Below are 18,100 nucleotides of genomic sequence, written 5' to 3' on the forward strand. Positions count from 1 at the left end.
GTTTCTTATATTTCATGTTGTTGAAAGAATAAATAATGAGGTACCCTTAAAAGGGGGGGGGGAACTCATTCCATCTTACATGAAATAAGATCATGACTAAAATATTTTTTAACTTTGAGAGTAAAGGAGTCAGATCTAATTTAGGTTAAAATGCATTTTTTTCTCTTAAAGTATGTTCAAAAGAGTTATGAGCAGCTTAAAAAAAAATTATGGAGTAACATACCACATAATATTTCAAAACTGATATAATGTTACCCCATTTTAATTTTTTATCATTAAGTCAACCATTGTTGCAGGCAAGGGATTTGTTTTTGGGATAATTACCTCTAGGTCCCATACAAGGAAACTAATTACTATAAGGTCTATTAACAATTGAACTAAGGCAATTGACATCTGATTGTGTGATCAATTGCCTTAGTTTAGTTGTCAATAAATCTTTCAGTAATTAATTTTTGTGTAAAACTTCAATATAATTCTTCCTTTATTTTTTTTTAGTCTCAAGTTGACTTAATGTTGATGGTTGAAAATGAACAGCATTGCATTACTGTAAAATGTTGTGTTATGTTGTTATGCAAGAAAAAATGCAATAGCAAGTCCCTATATTTTGATTACATTTTGCTTTAAGTTTTTATAGTTTTATTTTGTTATTGCATGTCCTTTTAATTTGATTTGTCCACAATGTTAAATCTTATAGTTTTAAAAATGCATATAAAGATTATAAGTTACAAATTAACATCAACAGAATTAATTTTGCTACCGTGTACTTTTAATCCCTTTGTTGACGTATGCGTATTCTCACATTTGTTTCCCACATTCTTTTTTAATAAAGCCAAATATAAAGGAAAACTTTTCATCCTTATCTTTTATTTTTAATCATACCTGATCAATTTATTTTTATGTCAGAATATTTTTACCATTTCAGCAACAAAAATAAGTGATAATAACAACAAAACCGAAATAATAGCCAGCCTTAAGAAAATACACATTAAGCATATATTCCATTATGTAACAAAAACTACTATACAAAATAAAGTGAAGGGTTGATGAAGATTGGATGTGGAATTATACACAGAATCACGTTAACGTGGAACTCAGGTTAAACCCCAAGACTTTCTATTCATGGGATTCTTTTGCACTTCAGATTCAACTTTCCTTAAATTTTCTACAATAATTTGAATTTTTTCTGACATTTCTTGTGTTTGTTCCTCCACATTATTCATGAAACGGATCAGTTTTTCTCTATATGCTGCACATAGCTGGTCTTGGCGCTCTAATTCCTTAGTTAGTTCTTCAATTTTCTTGTCTTTATCACCCTGCAAGAAGAAAAATACTTGTTCATCCAAAGAAAAGGCCACCAAAAAAAAAAAAAAAGGAAAAGAAAAACATTACAATGTGGTAGAAATGATTGAACCTTGTATCTAATCTAATAATTCGCAAATAAAGCATCTAAAATGACAAGCATCCAAGCAAGATCTATCTAATCTCTTGCCTTGTTTAGTTAGAGCACGGGAAAAGGTGTTCCCTTGAAGTCCTTGTGCTTTGTGCAATAAATAGTTCTCATGGCTTATGCTATTCTCTTTTGTCAGATAAGGATGTTTCGAAATTTAGAATAATCATTTTCTGCCATCCTCTCTCCCAACTTTCCTTTTCTCATCTATTTCTCCCTCGTTCTTCCCTTTCTCCCTCTTTTTCTACCTCTTTCTTTTCCCCTCTCCCTTTTGTCTTTGGTGTTCTACATCAGTCTTAGTCCATTCAAAGCATTCCAAAACTTGATTTATATATAACTTGCAAGCTTCAAAATAAAAATGATGCATCCTTACAGCTTCAGACACTTTTGTTTGACATAAAGGTTTTATATTTGAACACAGCATTCACACTCTTTTGATGTGGCATAAACTAGGTTTCTGGAAGAGATAGCTATTGCTGTAGCACAAGTTTAACTGTTAAATCATGAATGACACCAATTTCGAAAACAAAAACCTACAATTTTTATAGAACACCAAAATCAGCAGTTCTTCTGACCAAAAAGCCCCAAATAAGTTGTTTCATTTGTTTTTGACATAAAAATAAATATTGATCAACTCGGTTGATTCTATAATGCATTTGTTGAGATTTCAGATATGAAAATGCCTCTCGTAATGATACATAACATTCATAGAACACAAGAATGTACAAATATTATATACTCATAAATTGAAACAGTTAGTGTTTTGGTCAACAGCATTTTTGCCTGCCAACAAAAACTGAATGACAAATTCTCCTTATCAGACACAGCAAAAAGAGGTCCATCAAAGAGTTGGCTTTACATGTTTTATTGATTAGCTACACCAAACAATTGAACTTGCTTCTTTTAGCGAAAATTTTGGATGCTACAACACCATGCAGAGTAGCTACTAGCGTTTTCATGAAATGATGCTTTTTATTAATATATAGGGGGCCCTCGACTTCAATCTTATACACAAAAAGAAAAAAAAAAACCGTCATACTCTCACTTTCAACTGGTATGCTACATAGTAATACCTAATCTACAGTATACAGTTACTTTAATCAATAAAAAAGCTATAATTAAGAATGTATTATTGAAACCAGAACAAAAGCTCACCGGTGTGATGAACCCATTTGCTGTAACAATTAGAGGATGGTTATGATCCTTTACAAATCTTGTAACAACCCATTTTCCAGATTTTTCCAACTTCACTAAAATTGTTGCCTTGCAACCTTCTCGTGCACTTGGCCTTGGCTTTTTGTCAGCTCCAATTGTGCCCTTACTATTTGGAGAGAAGCCTTGTTTGTTACATCCAAGTCGACGGGCAAGAGTCCTCCCATCAATCCCTGAACGGCGCCGTTGCATGATACGTACTACAAATCCCACCCGTCTAGCATATTCAACATAGTATTTCCTGGCATCTTCTTCAGAATTAAATTCCATGCCTACATATGGTTCTTGAAATTCAATGCCATGTAGCATACTTGTACTAACTTCTACATAGCCTTGTTCTCCATCATTTCTCTTGTCCAAATCCACTATCACAATAATCCACAAGAATTCCGGTTACCATCATCATACTTAAATAGTTCAATTTGTCATGATTTAAAAATTTTCAGCTTCTATTCAGCAGATAAATCACCAGTCTACCAAGTTAATCAAACTATGACTTCAGAACACATTGATGCACTAGAATGATTTCAGATAATATCTACAAAAAAAAAAAAAAGAGAGAAATATACATATATTGTCCCAATTATGCACATAGTCCCAAAACAACTTTACTTGAGCCACATAAAACAATGGCCAAATAGAAACCAGGACAGGCCTGTTAATCCCAAGAACTACGGTGTTAGAATAGAATACTCTTTCATTTATTTTAGATATAGGAATCATTTCAGCATGATTATAATGACAGCATAATCATGGGGATTGGGGTATTAATAAGCCATTATGATTGGGGCTCCTATTTTGCATATAAATTGCTCCTATTTTAAGGAGATGAATACAATCAAGCAATTGAGTCATATTTCTCCACACATGGAATCTAAAAGGCAGCAAGGTAAGTTTTTAATAGTAATTCTATTCACTGCACACACAACCGCATGATAATGCTCTCTTAAATCATGCCTTCGAAGAGAGACAGTTTCAATAACAGTTTACACATCTAAAAATCTGGTTTTCTTTCTACTGACAAGTCACAAAAGTTAGTTGTAGCAGAACAGTATTATCAACTTATCTTGACCAAGGGCCGGGCATCCCATCTGGTGGAACGAAATTGTTCATGGGTAGGCAAAGGCTGACAGTAAAGTCAGCCAGATATTCTAGCCTATCCCATATCCCTTTTACAGTCTATCCATGGTAGATGGCCTAATAATCTAGAAATTAGGACTACAACATTACAGCGAGTACATGTGATGCAGTTTACAAATCAAAACCATGCAAGAGATGAAAATGTAGATGTAGCTCCAATATTATAGCTGCTTTACTTGATCATCAGCAACTTAAGATAATGCTAGAGATCAAAACGTATACAATAAAAAGGACTAGTGCAAAAGCTTGGAATAAATTTTATCAGGAGGATTTTTTTTTTTTAAAAACTATAGTTAGTTTTTGATGGAGCACAATGACAGCCGACTTTACTTAGAGTAATAAGGCTTTCTGTCGTTGTTGATAAGATCAAACAAGAAAGAAAATTAATTTAATCATGTATGTTTACATTGAATGCAATTATACCAGACCTAATTACCAAGCTCTCCATCATGCAAATGTAATTTTCATATGAAAACAAAATGTTGTGCTGGTATCTGAAAGTTTAAAGCTTCACAAAAGTTTGATGTTGGGCAAAATGGCTTTTGAAGTTTATAGGGTTGAAAAATCCTCTTAAAGAAGGAAATTGCTGTGGTAAAAAAATATGGCAACGGAAGAAATTGTTGGATGGCTCAATGTCATTGCATCATCATGGTTCTATGATAATTTAATACCAATAGACTAGGTGTGCCATACACACAAACTTAATCATATTTCAAATAAAAAATATGAGTTTATTAGAATCGTGAGATCAAGAATCCTCATAACATTAAAAAAAAAAAGATAAAATGAAAAATGGAAAAGAGACAAAAAGAAAGTAAATTGGCTTCAAAAAGCAACCCAATCTCTATGTGTATAAACTCATAAGAAAGCTAAGAAACCAGCCTATCCCACAAAAATTATGCAGTATGTATTTGTCAGCTAAAACACCCACCCTTCCAAAACAGAGAGCAAAATTTCATTGCTCTTGTTCTCCTTTTAGCCCCAAACTTCCATAACATAGATCAGAAGACCTCCAGTTTCAGTTCAAAAAAAAAAAAAAAAAAATTGCCAAGCTACCTCACAATGCATATAGCCAAAAAGAGAAGATTATTTGTTTCAGAACTTCTATGGAAAATAACTCCCTACAGTCATACATAAAGAGTCAAAGTCCTAGTGAAAGAAGTATTGATGAGATCTTTATTTTAAGAAAAATTTCTACTGGTAGGAAAAGGATGAGCTTAGAGATATCTCTTTAATAGAGAGCAAGAGTTGAGAATTGACACTGAGATTGAAAATAAGTTTCAAGCAAATTTGCAAATAAACAATTTAAATCCAAGTTCTTTCTATCCTCTATTCTTCTTGCATTCTCCATTACTGCTCAAACTGTTGCTAATTCTCATTGTTCACAGCAGAATAATAACCTTCTACATTTTCCCTTCTTGTTTTCTATTAACAGAAGAAATTCAGAATCCACATATTCATAAATATGTATCCAAAGCCTTCACCTGCTTTTGCAGCAGTAAAAGCCAAACCGAATCATGTATATCATGTAACATGGCCCAGACACTTTTTTTTTTTTTAAACAATAAGTCCCATAAAATCTGCCGACTGCCACTGTTTCTCCTGATAAATCCCTGCCTTATCACTCATTAGTGAAAATGTTAATAGACAGTCATTATTCTCTAAATATGAATCTGAACATCAATTTTCAAAACTTTGTCCAGTGCTATTAACTTCTAATTCGCACGCAAGCAATTGAATCCAGATAATAGTTATGAAGATTCAATTTACTTATCTTATACATGAGAAGGAAGTCAAATTCAAATTTCACTTACAAAAACCTAAAAATTTAAAAGGAAATAATTCCAGTTCAGAAACACTCCCCATCAACTGTCCCATAATAGCAATAAGGAAACAAATTCAAGAAGAAATTCTCTTCACATTAAGCCGTAACAATATGAGCCTTTTTCACGGAAAAAACTAAAAACAAAGCTTCAAGAAAGTGAAGGCTTCCCGCTAAGAGGTCACGAAGGCAAACAGTACGGAAGGCTGAAAAACATGATTACGCCAGTGATCATCTGAATATTTTGGAAAAGAAAGCCGAAAGAAAAACAACTAACTAACACACCGTTACTTACTGTGAATGGAAATGGCAGATCTTTCCGCTTTGCAACGTCTATCTATAGTTTACTGCGAAGCTTCGAAAGAACTGAATTCGAAAAGAGTGAAGGTTTTTGCAGTGAAACGAAAGGGGTGGCAACGGGCAAAGGAGAAAAACGAAACCAGATGATTTCACATTCGAGTTGTCTCCAGTTTGTCTGCGGGGCACTAAAGGAAAAACCGTTAGATATATCGGACAGTATATAAACACAAATGTAACGACGTCGTTTCTTTGAGGAGATCCTGGCCCTTCAATGACCAAGAAAATCGTGACCGTTCGTACACATAAAAAACCACGGGCTAGCTCCTTTCTTCCCCCTCCGGCGCTGGAACTGGAAAGGATTGTGGTGGTAGGTGAAGGCTTTCTCGGCGGGACGGAGGAAGGTTTTCTGGATTTGAATGTGGCGGAAGAGGAAGGATCAACAATCTTTGACTACGATTAGTGGAGAAAACGAAATGTGGACGAACAGAGGCGGTTTGGCTCGATGTTAGGGTTTAAAGAGTGAGAAAATTTAGAGGAAGACCAGAGCAAGTAAGAAAGCACCAATGATCTGCTTATGTAAATTTTCTTCCCTTCTCAGATATTGTTTGGATTGGTTTCTGGTCTTTTGGAGTTTTGAAATTTACCTTTTATTTATGGTGCAAAATCAAATAAATTGAGCATTTTTGGGGTTATGTTAAATTATGTTTATGTGAACATACTGATTGTTTTGCTGGTATTAGGCAATTTTTTTTTTCGTGAATAATGCTTGATGGGTGCCCAAAAAAAAAAAAATCGAACTTTAGATTGGTGACTGATAAAAACTCATTTTTAGACATATTGATGATTGGTGATTGCTGTTTTGGATTATGCACAGGTGATTGTAAACGTTAGCTTGTTGGTTGGTGTTATTGGATAATTTTTTTCTTGTGTTGGATAATGCTGAATGATGTTTTACTTGTGATTATCTTCTTTATTAACTAAAATTTTTGCTCTGTTATTATGTTGGATAATGGTAGTGCTTAGATGACTTCATAAATTGTTGAATGAGATGTTTTCTTTTCAAGGTTAATATAAATTATTGAAATATTGAGTGAGATTTTAAAATATTGATTGAGCTTTTAAAACATTGAATGTGCGTATATCATTTTGTAGGGTAATGAAAATTTCATTCAATTACTGCAACATAAAGCAATAGTCCAGATTTTAATGCAAAAAAAGAGTAAAAATTAATGTTTGAATGTGTAATAAAATGATGCACTTGTAATCATCTTGTGTAGGCCTGATTAGATGGATACGAATTTAATCCCAAGATTGGGTCTTGAATTTGAAACTTTAGAAGAAGCGTGGCAATATTGGGTGAGTTATGGTGGCAAAACTGGATTTGGTGTTAGAAAGCAATATTTCAGCAAGAGTAGGAAGGATGGCACCATAACTTCATACAGATACGTGTGTTGCAAGGAAGGTGTACGAAGGCCAGATAAAAGAGATTATAAAACAATTCATCCTCGCCCAGAGACAAGAACAGGATGCAAAGCAAGAATGACAGTATCACGCATAAATGGAAAATATAGAATTGTTGACTTCGTTGATGAGCACAATCACCCGCTTCATTTTCCAGAAACAGTGCATTTGAAAGCATCCCAACGGAAAGAGAATGAGGTTCAAGCATACTAACTAGAAAATAATCTTAATTCATGTGCACTGTTTAATGATAGGATATTTCATTTCTCTTATTTTCTTTACTTTTTACTTCTGGAATAAGAAAAAAACAAATCTTTATATCTGATAATTAAATACAATTTGTTTGAGTAGATATCTAATTTGTACAATGTATATAATATGTACTGCATTCTGATGAATGATGACATTTAATCCACCCCATGTGTCGCACTGCTCTAGATCAGCACCTGAGTGCAAAATGCATTACAAGTAACTTGTAAATCCTGGTTTTCTTATTTTTAGCATCAGTTTTGTTAATAGCGGTTCTAAAATAGCTGAAGTCTTCTGATGATGAACCCTTAAGCCTTGAACTAATCAGTTCTACTTACTGAATGAAATGTGTGGTCATTTACTCTTTGCTGAGCTCAGCGGTTATTCCTGTCATATGATTATGAATTAGGTTAACAGAGTGAGATAATATGCACCTAGGGGTTATTATCTTCATGCTTTAGATTGTTCTGACCAATATTCAAGTTTGCTGATGTAGAGAGCATCCCGTGTTTCAGCATTGAGAAGGTGCTCAGATTTGTCTCACCAAAGCATTTATTACTTTTGGAAACCTGAGATGTTTTTACTTGATGGAGCCTGCGTCAGTGTTGGAACAAACTTTGTGTGCGTGTTTAAGTGATGTTTGCCAATCATCTGTATACTTCTTCCTGAATCTCTTAACTATACGTTGTTTAACATGAGAGGTTGAGCTTGGTCTATTTGCCTTGAAATGGCTACCTATTTGAGAGCAGTTCAGGCAGCAAAGTGAGATCATTGAGAATATCTCTCTTATTAATCTCATGCAAATATCCAAGGTTTTTTCTCATGTGCTCTGGTTGATCTAAAATCTCTATTTCATAGGCAGTGACTTGTGAAGTTCTAGAGGAGAATTGGAAAATCATTGTTGGCCCTATCTTCTACTAGTTGATCAATGATGTACCCTTTACAAACGCTAAGCATAGACCTGTTTACTAGATCCTTAAGTAATCTGCTGTCTCCCCATCTTAATAAGGATAAATTTATAGTTGCTCATGCATTATGCTTCATCTGCATATCAAAACTGTTTGATTGCCAGGGCATAGAAACTAGAAACTAGTAATCATTGACCTTGGTAACGTGTTCATGTTGGATTAGATTGGGTGGCAGTAAGGGTAAGAAACTTATGAAGTAAGGAAGGACATGTCATGTAGAACTTTGAAGGTTAGTTTTCAATCTGCTAGCTCAAGTATACAGGGTGAGAGACAGTTCTTGTTGGCGGTTCATAATATTCTATGAATAAGAAGACAAGTGGCTATAATGTTTCCATTAAGGTGTGATGGGTCTCATTTATAGATTCTGATAACTTAGCATGCATGTTGATGCATCCCTTGGGATCTGTCAGACTTACTGAAAATGTCATTTAACTAAAAAATTTTATGATTACTGACTGGAAGTTTATTATAATTAGGACTAACATCGTAATGCATTTAAAAGTGCAGTTGTTAGCCAGCTCTTTTTTTAGTCACGTTGACTTTGCGCCCCCCCCCCAACAAAAAAAAAAAAAAAAGCGCAAAACTTCTTGCATGCTGAGTGTTCGTGTTCGTTTTTTTTTTTTTCAATGAATGAATCTGTTTGTTAAGGTGTTAATTATAGTATGCTCCCTCTGGTCTGATTTATAGGACAGCTTCTAAAAGCAATTTTGGTCCAAAATATAGAGGAAAGTGGAATGTCAACAAACTTTCTCGCTATATTACCCCTTTGCTCGTTTATATAATTATTCATCAGTGCTCTTGGAAGTTGGAACTCTGCTAATTACTCCTAATGAATAAGGGTATACATGGAAAGAACTAGCACATTTTGAGTTGATAAATTATATGACCAACATTCCTTAAGATGCATGATATAGTTGGGATTGCCCCTGGGGAGAGCATAATTTTGTTTATTTAATTTCTTCATCTTTTTCTCTTAGTTTTATGTATGTTGTATGATTGTCACATCTTTATAATGATGCATATTTTATTTTAACCATTTGGTATTCTCAGGATGAGAAGGATGTAAAGATCCGAGAATTGACTGCTGAGCTACAACGTGAGAGAAAGCGAAGAGCAGTTCTTCAACAACAGCTTGAGATAATTTTGAGAGATGTTGAGGAACATTCCATTAAAGTATCAAAAAGCATTAATGATAGTCTTCAGAGAATGAGAGAGGTTGAAGAGAAAGCGAATAGCACCTCATCCTCCTCGGCAAAGCTAGATGCTACTAAGTAATGCAATTTGATTCATGTTTATACAAATAGGGGTATATTATTGTCATGAAATGTAATACTTTTTCTCTAGCTTGATCTATTGTTTTCAGCTAGTTCTTGTAGAAGCAACAGAAATATCCATATAGTAATTTATTTTGACGAGTCTTTGTAGCAGAATCTCATGTAGCATAGAATCAACGAGATAAGCATGTTTTGACCTCCTCGCAACCAAGAGGATGACCCACCTTATAGTGCTTGTTTGGAAAATCTCTAATTCTCTATAATCAATTTTAGAAGTCAAAATCATAGTTTTATGAAAAATATGTCACAATACTTTTCTTATATATTAAAATCAATTATGAATATAAAATTGCATTTTTTTCTAATATCTAAACAACTATTATGCATTTCCAAATTAATTATGAACTCCAAACTATGATTTTTTTTTTTAAAAAAAATTTCAAACATCCTTATTTACTTGTGGAAATAATTATGAACCCAGAAGTATGATTTATAAAATAGAGTTTATGTGATTTTAAGATAAATTTTTACCAAAGTATGATTGGAAAACTAAATTGAAAAGTAGGCAGTAGAAGTGTATGGGATAATGTAATTTTAAATTTATAATTAATTTTGGATATATAAAAGTGTTTGAATATTTTTAATAAAACCATAGTTTGAGATTTATTATTGGTTTTAGCATGTAAAAATGTTGTTTGAATAATTTTTTTAAGTATAGTTTTAATTTTATAATTGATTTTGGCATATAATAGAGGTGTTTAAATACATTTTTACAAAACTGTGGTCTTACTAGATTTTCAATTATATTGAAAATCAGTCTTATTAATTAATTTTATAAAGCAATTATACTACATAATATAATTCATTATATTTAAAAAGGTTAAATGATAATTTAAACCCTAAACAATAAGTTAGGGGTAGTTTGAATCTTAAATTTGTATTTAATATATTTTAAACCTTGAACGATTAAACTTGAAGTATTCTGATCCCCATTGTTAATTTAGACTAAATCCATTTAGTGGTAAGGCATAGGAACACACGCCCTTTCTCTCTCTACACTCTCCTCTCCTAGCCATGTTTTCCTTACTCCTCTCTCTTTGCAATTCACAGCTTCCCTTGACACTTCCCTCCATTTAGCCACGTTTTTTGTCAAGCTTCTCACCTAGCTTTGATGAATATAAACATAGCGAGAGCAACATGGTAGATGAAGGGAAGTAAATGTATGACATGACATTTAGCCACTTTGCCACCTAAATTGCTTCATTTACAAAGGGTTTGATGACCATGATAGTGAGGTTCTTCATTGACATATTGAGAAAGCTTAAGGCTTCCTGCATGAAAGGGAAGGAGTAAGAGATGCCAAGCTAAACCTGGACTTGAAGTGATGTCGTTTTGGCAGGGAAGTCATGGGAGCTCACGAGAGGAAGGAAGACGTGATTTATGGCTAGAGGAAGGGCACAGATGCCAAAAGTGAAGATTTAATGGTGGGGATGACACAGGTCACATGGAAGTTAGGGTAGTGATAAACGAGATGCTTCACAAACTTGAGAATTGAGATTTGGTGGCTACCTGAAATGAGAACGACTTGTATTTTGGTCTCTATTAGAGTGTAAGCAAGCTATGCCTAGGCTTGGTTCTATCAAAGAAATGTGTTTTTGCTCAAGAAGAAGAAGAAGAAGAAGGGTTTGTTTTATAGTAGACTAATACAAGGATGCTATATGGAGTTAGGGTTTCATCTATGGCATCGAGAGGTGTGGGATTAGTGGAGTAGCAGAAATGGTGGAGAATACAGCAAAGGGAACAAAGGAGGAGGTGGAAACTAGAGAGTACATGTAACATCCTAAAAAATTAACCCCTAATTAACTAAGTTAGATGAGGTTAATTAAGCAAATTAATGTATTATGTGATTATAGAATGTTTTGGGTTGTGGTTTTAGCCTTAGGATTAAGTCCAAGGCCGAGTTAGGAAACTCAAACCTCAAAAAAAGAGAAAAATAAGGAGAAATGGCTTTGTGCCATATGCTGATGTGTGTGCACGGGATGCTTTGGCACATGAGTCACATAAACAGGAGACTTGTTTCTCTATATCACATGTTGTGGCACGTGTGGCATATATTGTGATGCATGGTCAGATTCTAACAGTAGAAAGAGTGAGAATAGATTTGAAAAATAGAAAGGAAATAGAGAGAAAATGAAAAGAACTTGAGAGCTTTGTTAGGGCATAAGGAATTTGAAGGTTTAGGAGTATTTTGAAGCTTATAAATGTAACATCCTAAGTTTTTGACTTAAAACTTTGAGTGTTTAAGAAAGGTAAATTAGTCAAAATAGGTGATTTATAAATTAATGGTGTTTTTGGGACACTAATAAAGTTATTACACCTTTGAACAGCCTTAGAAGTGAGCTAAGACGGTGTATGAATCAACTGGACTTGAATTGGAGGTCAAGTGGCACAAGGCACTTGTTGTTCATGTGCCATGATGCACACACACTACGGTACAATTCACGGCTACTTTTAGGGTTAAAACAGATATGAAATGTGTCTAATTTTAGAGAGGAAAAAAAGAAGGAAAAAAGAGAGAGATGGAGGAGGAGGACTTGCGGTCTATTAAGGCTTCATCTTAGGAGCATTTCAAGAGCATTTTCAACAAGAGTCACCATTGGGTAAACTTCATATTCCTTTCCTTCCTCTTTTATGCAAAAATTTCTGAGTTTTGAGTGTAATGGGATGGATTTTATGTTTTCCTTAGGTTTCAACCGAATCCATTTACTTAATTAAGATCTTGGAGAGTTAAATCAAGTTTCTAAACGTAGGTTTTAGGGTTTTGTAGTGATTTAAAATCTTTAGTTAGGGTTTGGATGAACCTTAAGTGAAATTTGAGAGTTTTGGAATAATGTGAGTAAAGGATAGGTGTTATTAGTATGTTTGGATGTCAAATGGAATAAATGGAGTATGTTGGAGGTACTGATGTTATTAAAATGGGATTTTGGGTACAATATGTACCCAAAATTTAATGATTTAGGGGTTTAATTAGAGTGATAATTAATGATTATCGTTAAATCGTGTAGATTATATAGTGCTCGAGTGTTGTTACACGTGTGGACCTTGTGGAGAACATATTTAGACCACGATAATTAAAGTAATAATTGATGATTATCGTTAAATTGTGTAGATTATATAGTGCTCGAGTGTTGTTACATGTGTGGCTTGTGGTGAACATATTTAGACCACGGTAATCTTTTTTGTGACAAAAGGATTGAGGTAACAGAATAATTTACTCTATTTGATTAAGTACTTAACTGTTTATGAGTAAATGAGTAATTTTGCAAACCTGTGTTTGGAAGTATTGCATGTTGCGAAATGAGGATTTTGTACATAAAAAATGACTTTTAAAAACAATAAATCTATGAATGTTGCACCTCGATATTAAAGGTATGACCGGCATTAAATATGAGATGACATCATATTCCATAAGCTTTGATTAGCCAGGGGTTAAGCTAAAATATCAGTATTTAAGTTACATATAATAATAAATTTCATTAATTTTTAAACATGTTGTAGAAATTTTGGTAGAGTCTCTCCTGTAAATTGGACCCCCCGAAATTTCTATAATATAAAAACCTGTCAACCAATCTAGGAAGTTGCATACTAACAAAATAAAACTAGGACATAATTATGGTGTATGTGGAGCACTAAGTTATAATCATGTAATAATACATATTATCACTAAATGAGATAATTACAATGTGCTTCCTCCTTCCAAGAAGATATAATAGGGCCCCTCAAAGATCTATAGGAGGCGCATGGTCGGCTATAATATCTGAGACCAAAGAAATTTTTGATGAGTAGCGTTCCAATCAAAATTATAATTTTAAAGAATTTATGAAGATAGTAACTGATAATTTTATTTTAAAACAATCAAATGAAAAAACAAAGCATATTCTTAAACTAAATATAAAGAACAAGTTTTCTCAATAATACAATCATGAAATTAAACAATGCTAATACAATAATGTAAATTTACCAAAGTTTGTACTATTCATAGAATATAAAAATTTCAAGTAATGGTATAATTAGATAGAATGTTTTTAGAGAATCAATATAAAAATGGTAAATTTTAATTTAAATTTAGGAAGGCTTTATCAAAACGAATAACAAGTATGGACACACAGTCTACAATAGTAAATAACCAATTAAGTGTGAACACATAATCCATAAGGGTAAATAACTAACAAGTGCAGTTTAAAACTATGAAATAATATTAAGCGTGGCTAGAAGCCACGAATCAAGATCAGGCATAAGGCCCATGAACACAAACATGAGTACAATGCTCAGGAATTATCATCCCTCTGATCTATGTGCATTGGCCTCTACATGGGGCTAGCATCTCTCACAAGCACCCTACTGGCTAGGTGTATCATGGACTAACGTTTTGATCTCAATCCCTCTAATAAAAACCCAATGTGCATCAAGCAAGATAGCAATTTCAAAGTTTCCATCTTCATCCATACTATTCAACCATTAATTCTCAGTGCCCAAATTTATTTTCATACTAAACATGGAATTAAATAATTAAATTGCAATAACATAAATTATTAATAAAATCAAGACATAATCATTATTAAAATAATTATTATAAAAATTGAATTGAAAAAGATATTAAGACAATTTATAAAGGAATAATAATAAAATTCAAATCAAGGAATTTTATAAACATTTTACTAAAAATTTAGTAAGAACGTTACCCACTCACATAAAAGTTTTCAAAAATTCTAAAACTTGACCCCCTAAAATTCTTACTTACTTTAGTGATGCCTCAAATAATTTAACACATAATCCAATAATCCTTATATCATTATGAATTTTCTTTCTTATAATAAACGAGCAAAATATTCAAAATCTTCGATAATCTTTTAAATTTCTCATTAACCCTTTAAACTATAATTAAATGCTCCAATAACTTCTATCAAGTAGTTTAACATTACTAAGTAGCATTTAATTTTAACCATCAATATAGCTTATTCTAGACTTGACAAGAATCTTAATTATCATATAGTGTAATGATTTTCCTTTAAAAGTTACACGATTTCAATAAGTATTTCAACTTTACAACTTGCATGTAAAGACATATACTCCCTCAAGAAATACTTATAATTTCTCTAGACTCTACTATAAAAATTTAATAATCTTATTTCCATTAACAAATCTTTCAAGTATATTTGCAAGCACTCACAACTAGAAATTATGCCTTTGACGTCACTTTTTAACGTTGATTTTACAAAAAACTATGGTTATAAATAAAGAAGTGGTAAAAATGTAATTAAGTTGATCTATTTGACGCCAGTTATTTAATAACTGACATCAAAGTAATTTTTCATGTTGGTTATGTCAGTAATCGACGTGGAAAATTTGTTTTCAACGTCGGTTACGAAAGCCCAAAAAAGAAAAAAAAATAAAAAAATTTACAATTATCAAAGATACAACGTCGGTTAAAAAATTTACTTTGTAACTGATGTTGTATCCCTTAGAACTAAAAAAAAAAGAAATTTAGTTTAGCGTGCGCACGAGAAAGGAAATGACATCGGTTATGTAACTGATGTCATTTCCCTTATATATCTGTCTAACTCATCTTTCTCCCCCTATTTATTTTCTAGATTTCAAATTTCAAATCTCTCTTCTCTATCGTTGAACCCTCTGAAGTTGAGGAAGCAAATCACCCCTGCCGAAATTGAGTCCAGTCACGGTCAAAGAAGCAGCCACTGTCGATCAGCTCTGTCGTCTCCCCTATTTCTATGACATTTTAGTTCTTTAAAGGTTGATTTCCTTTATTTATATGTGTGGGTAAAGTTTAATCTTCGATTTAGGGCTCCCACTTTATTATTTCTTCCATTGCCACTTAATATTCCATTTTAGTGGGTGTACTTCCTTTTTCCTCTTCCTCCATTGTTGGTTGTGGCTTCAAGTGGATCTTTTAAGTTGCATTTTCGTGTTCATAGATTCCAAGTAAGTATTACAAATTTTTTTTTCTTTGATTAATGAAAATTTTACTGGCTGATTATATTTTTTTTCTATTTTTCTATATTTCCATTTCTATTTTTTATAATTAATATAATTTTTTTCTTTGTCTAAAATGATTTTAGATGGAGGAATTAATTTCTTTTATGATGAATATTGTTGGATTGAGGAATGAAATTTATAGTTGTTTACATGAATTGAATTTTTTATAATGATTTTTATGCTATGATGTTGTTAGATAGTATGATGGAATTTGTACCTATTTAATAAAATATGTTTAATTTTGTCTAGATTTACTTAAATTTTTAAATTGTTTGAGATTTGAGTTAAACTTGATATTATTGAAATTTTAAGAGCTTCTATTTTAAGAGAAAACTTTGCCTTGTTTTTTAATATTTACAAAGTTTATATATATAATATAGTATTGGCTTGTGAGTTTGATTTGTACTTCATTGTTGTTGAGATCTGAGTTGAGTTAAATTTTATTTTTATTAAAATTTTAGAAGGTTCTATTTTAAGGGGAAACTTTGTCAAAAAATTTTTAAATTAAGTTAGAAAAATTTTAAATATAGTATTATTTATGTTGATTAATTAGGTAGTTAAACAATGGATTGTAGTTGAATGAATGCTAGAAGAACAAGTGACGAATATGAGAATAGGGTGGAATATTTTCTTGAATTCACTAAAAGAAATGCTCCTAGTAAAAATAGGTGGTATTTTTGTTCATGTGTGAAGTGTTTAAATGGGAGTTGATTGGGTATTGATGAAATAAGAGAGCATCTACTTTGTAATGGGATAAATTTGAGATATAAGAAATGGATATGGCATGGTGAAACTAAAGGATTGATTTTTATGTCCCAAGAGAAAGAAGTAAGAGAGAATACCTCAGACGATAGAATAGAGAATATGATTCATGATATTAGAATGGAGTCCTTTACTTAGGCACATGCATTTCAGAGCTTGCAAAGTGATGCAGAGAAGCCTTTGTATTTGGGGTGTAAAAAGTATACACGTTTGACTGGTGTGTTGAGTTTGGTCAATATTAAGGCAAGATGTGGGTGGATCAATATGAATTTTATTTGGTTGCTTGAATTGTTGGTAGATATGGTTTCGGATGGTAATACACTTCCTAATCATCATTATGAGGCCAATAAAGTCTTGTGCCCGATAGGTATGCAATATAAAAAGATACATGCTTGTCCTATTGATTGTGTGTTATATAGAAAAGAGTATGAAGGGCTATATAAATGTCTAAAATGCAAGGTATCATGATACAATTGAAGAAGGACATTGGTGGTGATATTAATGAAATTACTAAAGGCTCACTTTTAAAGGTACTATAGTATCTTCCAATAATACCACAATTTGAATGTTTGTTTTCTAATGCCACGGAAGCAAAGAATTTGATATGACATTTTGATGAGAGAATTTGTGATGTTAAACTTCGACACCTGGTCGATTCTCCTCAATGGAAGACAATATATCAAAAGTTTCTTGATTTTGGTAATAAGCCGAGAAATCTTTGACTTGGACTTTATACAGATGGATTTAACCCTTTCGATACTCTTAGCAGCACATATAGTGCGTGGCCAGTTCTTCTGGTGGTTTATAATCTACCTCCTTGGTTGTGTATGAAATGCAAGTATATCATGTTGACCATGATGATCTTAGGACCAAAATAACCTGGAAATGATATCGATGTGTACTTGGTACCCTTGATTGAGGACTTGAAGATGATATGCGAGGAGGGCATTGATGTATTTGATGCGTACCGACAACAGTCTTTTAAGCTATGTGCCATGATTTTTTATACGATAAATGACTTTCCTGCATATGAGAACTTGTCTGGGTACAGTGTTAAGGGGCATAAAGCATGTCCTATTTGTGAAGAAGGAACGTACTCTTAACATCTAAAGCATAGAAAGAAGATAATCTACCTTGGTTGTAGGAGATTTCTTAGTCGGTACTACCTTTATTATAGATTGAAGAAAGCTTTTAATGGCTCTCAAGAATATGAATTTACTCCCAAGGCATTAACTGGAGACTAAGTTTATTATCGTGTAGAGAGGATTAATGCAATCTTTGATAAGAATTGAAGACTGCAAGTGAGAAGAATTTGTGGAAAAAGAGGTCTATCTTCTTTGATCTTCCATATTGGGGTCTCTTGTGTAAGGCATTGTCTTGATGTGATTTATGTGGAGAAAAATATTTGTGA

At 32.7% G+C, this 18,100-nt stretch overlaps 2 protein-coding genes across 3 annotated transcripts; one reads left to right on the top strand and one right to left on the bottom strand.

Moving 5' to 3' along the window:
* Positions 1-969: 969 nt before the first annotated feature.
* On the bottom strand, positions 970-6,179 carry LOC129291238 (protein FAR1-RELATED SEQUENCE 12). The gene is made up of 3 exons (XM_054928503.1): positions 5,917-6,179; positions 2,603-3,024; positions 970-1,313 (listed from the first exon to the last, which is right to left on the bottom strand). Coding segments are annotated over exons 1-3 (645 nt in total). The 5' UTR covers positions 5,918-6,179; the 3' UTR covers positions 970-1,091.
* Positions 6,180-6,248: 69 nt separating this feature from the next.
* On the top strand, positions 6,249-10,014 carry LOC129291239 (protein FAR1-RELATED SEQUENCE 5-like). 2 transcript variants are annotated; one of them, XM_054928504.1, is made up of 3 exons: positions 6,249-6,497; positions 7,199-7,580; positions 9,650-10,014. In XM_054928504.1, exons 2-3 carry the CDS (start codon positions 7,209-7,211, stop codon positions 9,872-9,874), a joined length of 597 nt encoding a protein of 198 aa, XP_054784479.1. In that variant the 5' UTR covers positions 6,249-6,497; positions 7,199-7,208; the 3' UTR covers positions 9,875-10,014. The 2 variants fall into 2 exon arrangements, with proteins under 2 accessions (XP_054784479.1, XP_054784480.1); XM_054928505.1 differs by having other exon boundaries at positions 6,249-6,470.
* The last annotated feature ends 8,086 nt before the right edge of the window (positions 10,015-18,100 follow it).

Source organism: Prosopis cineraria, unplaced genomic scaffold (genome assembly GCF_029017545.1).
Source record: "Prosopis cineraria cultivar Desert tree isolate PC_DT_omini unplaced genomic scaffold, ASM2901754v1 PC13, whole genome shotgun sequence".
Taxonomy (NCBI): domain Eukaryota; kingdom Viridiplantae; phylum Streptophyta; class Magnoliopsida; order Fabales; family Fabaceae; genus Prosopis; species Prosopis cineraria.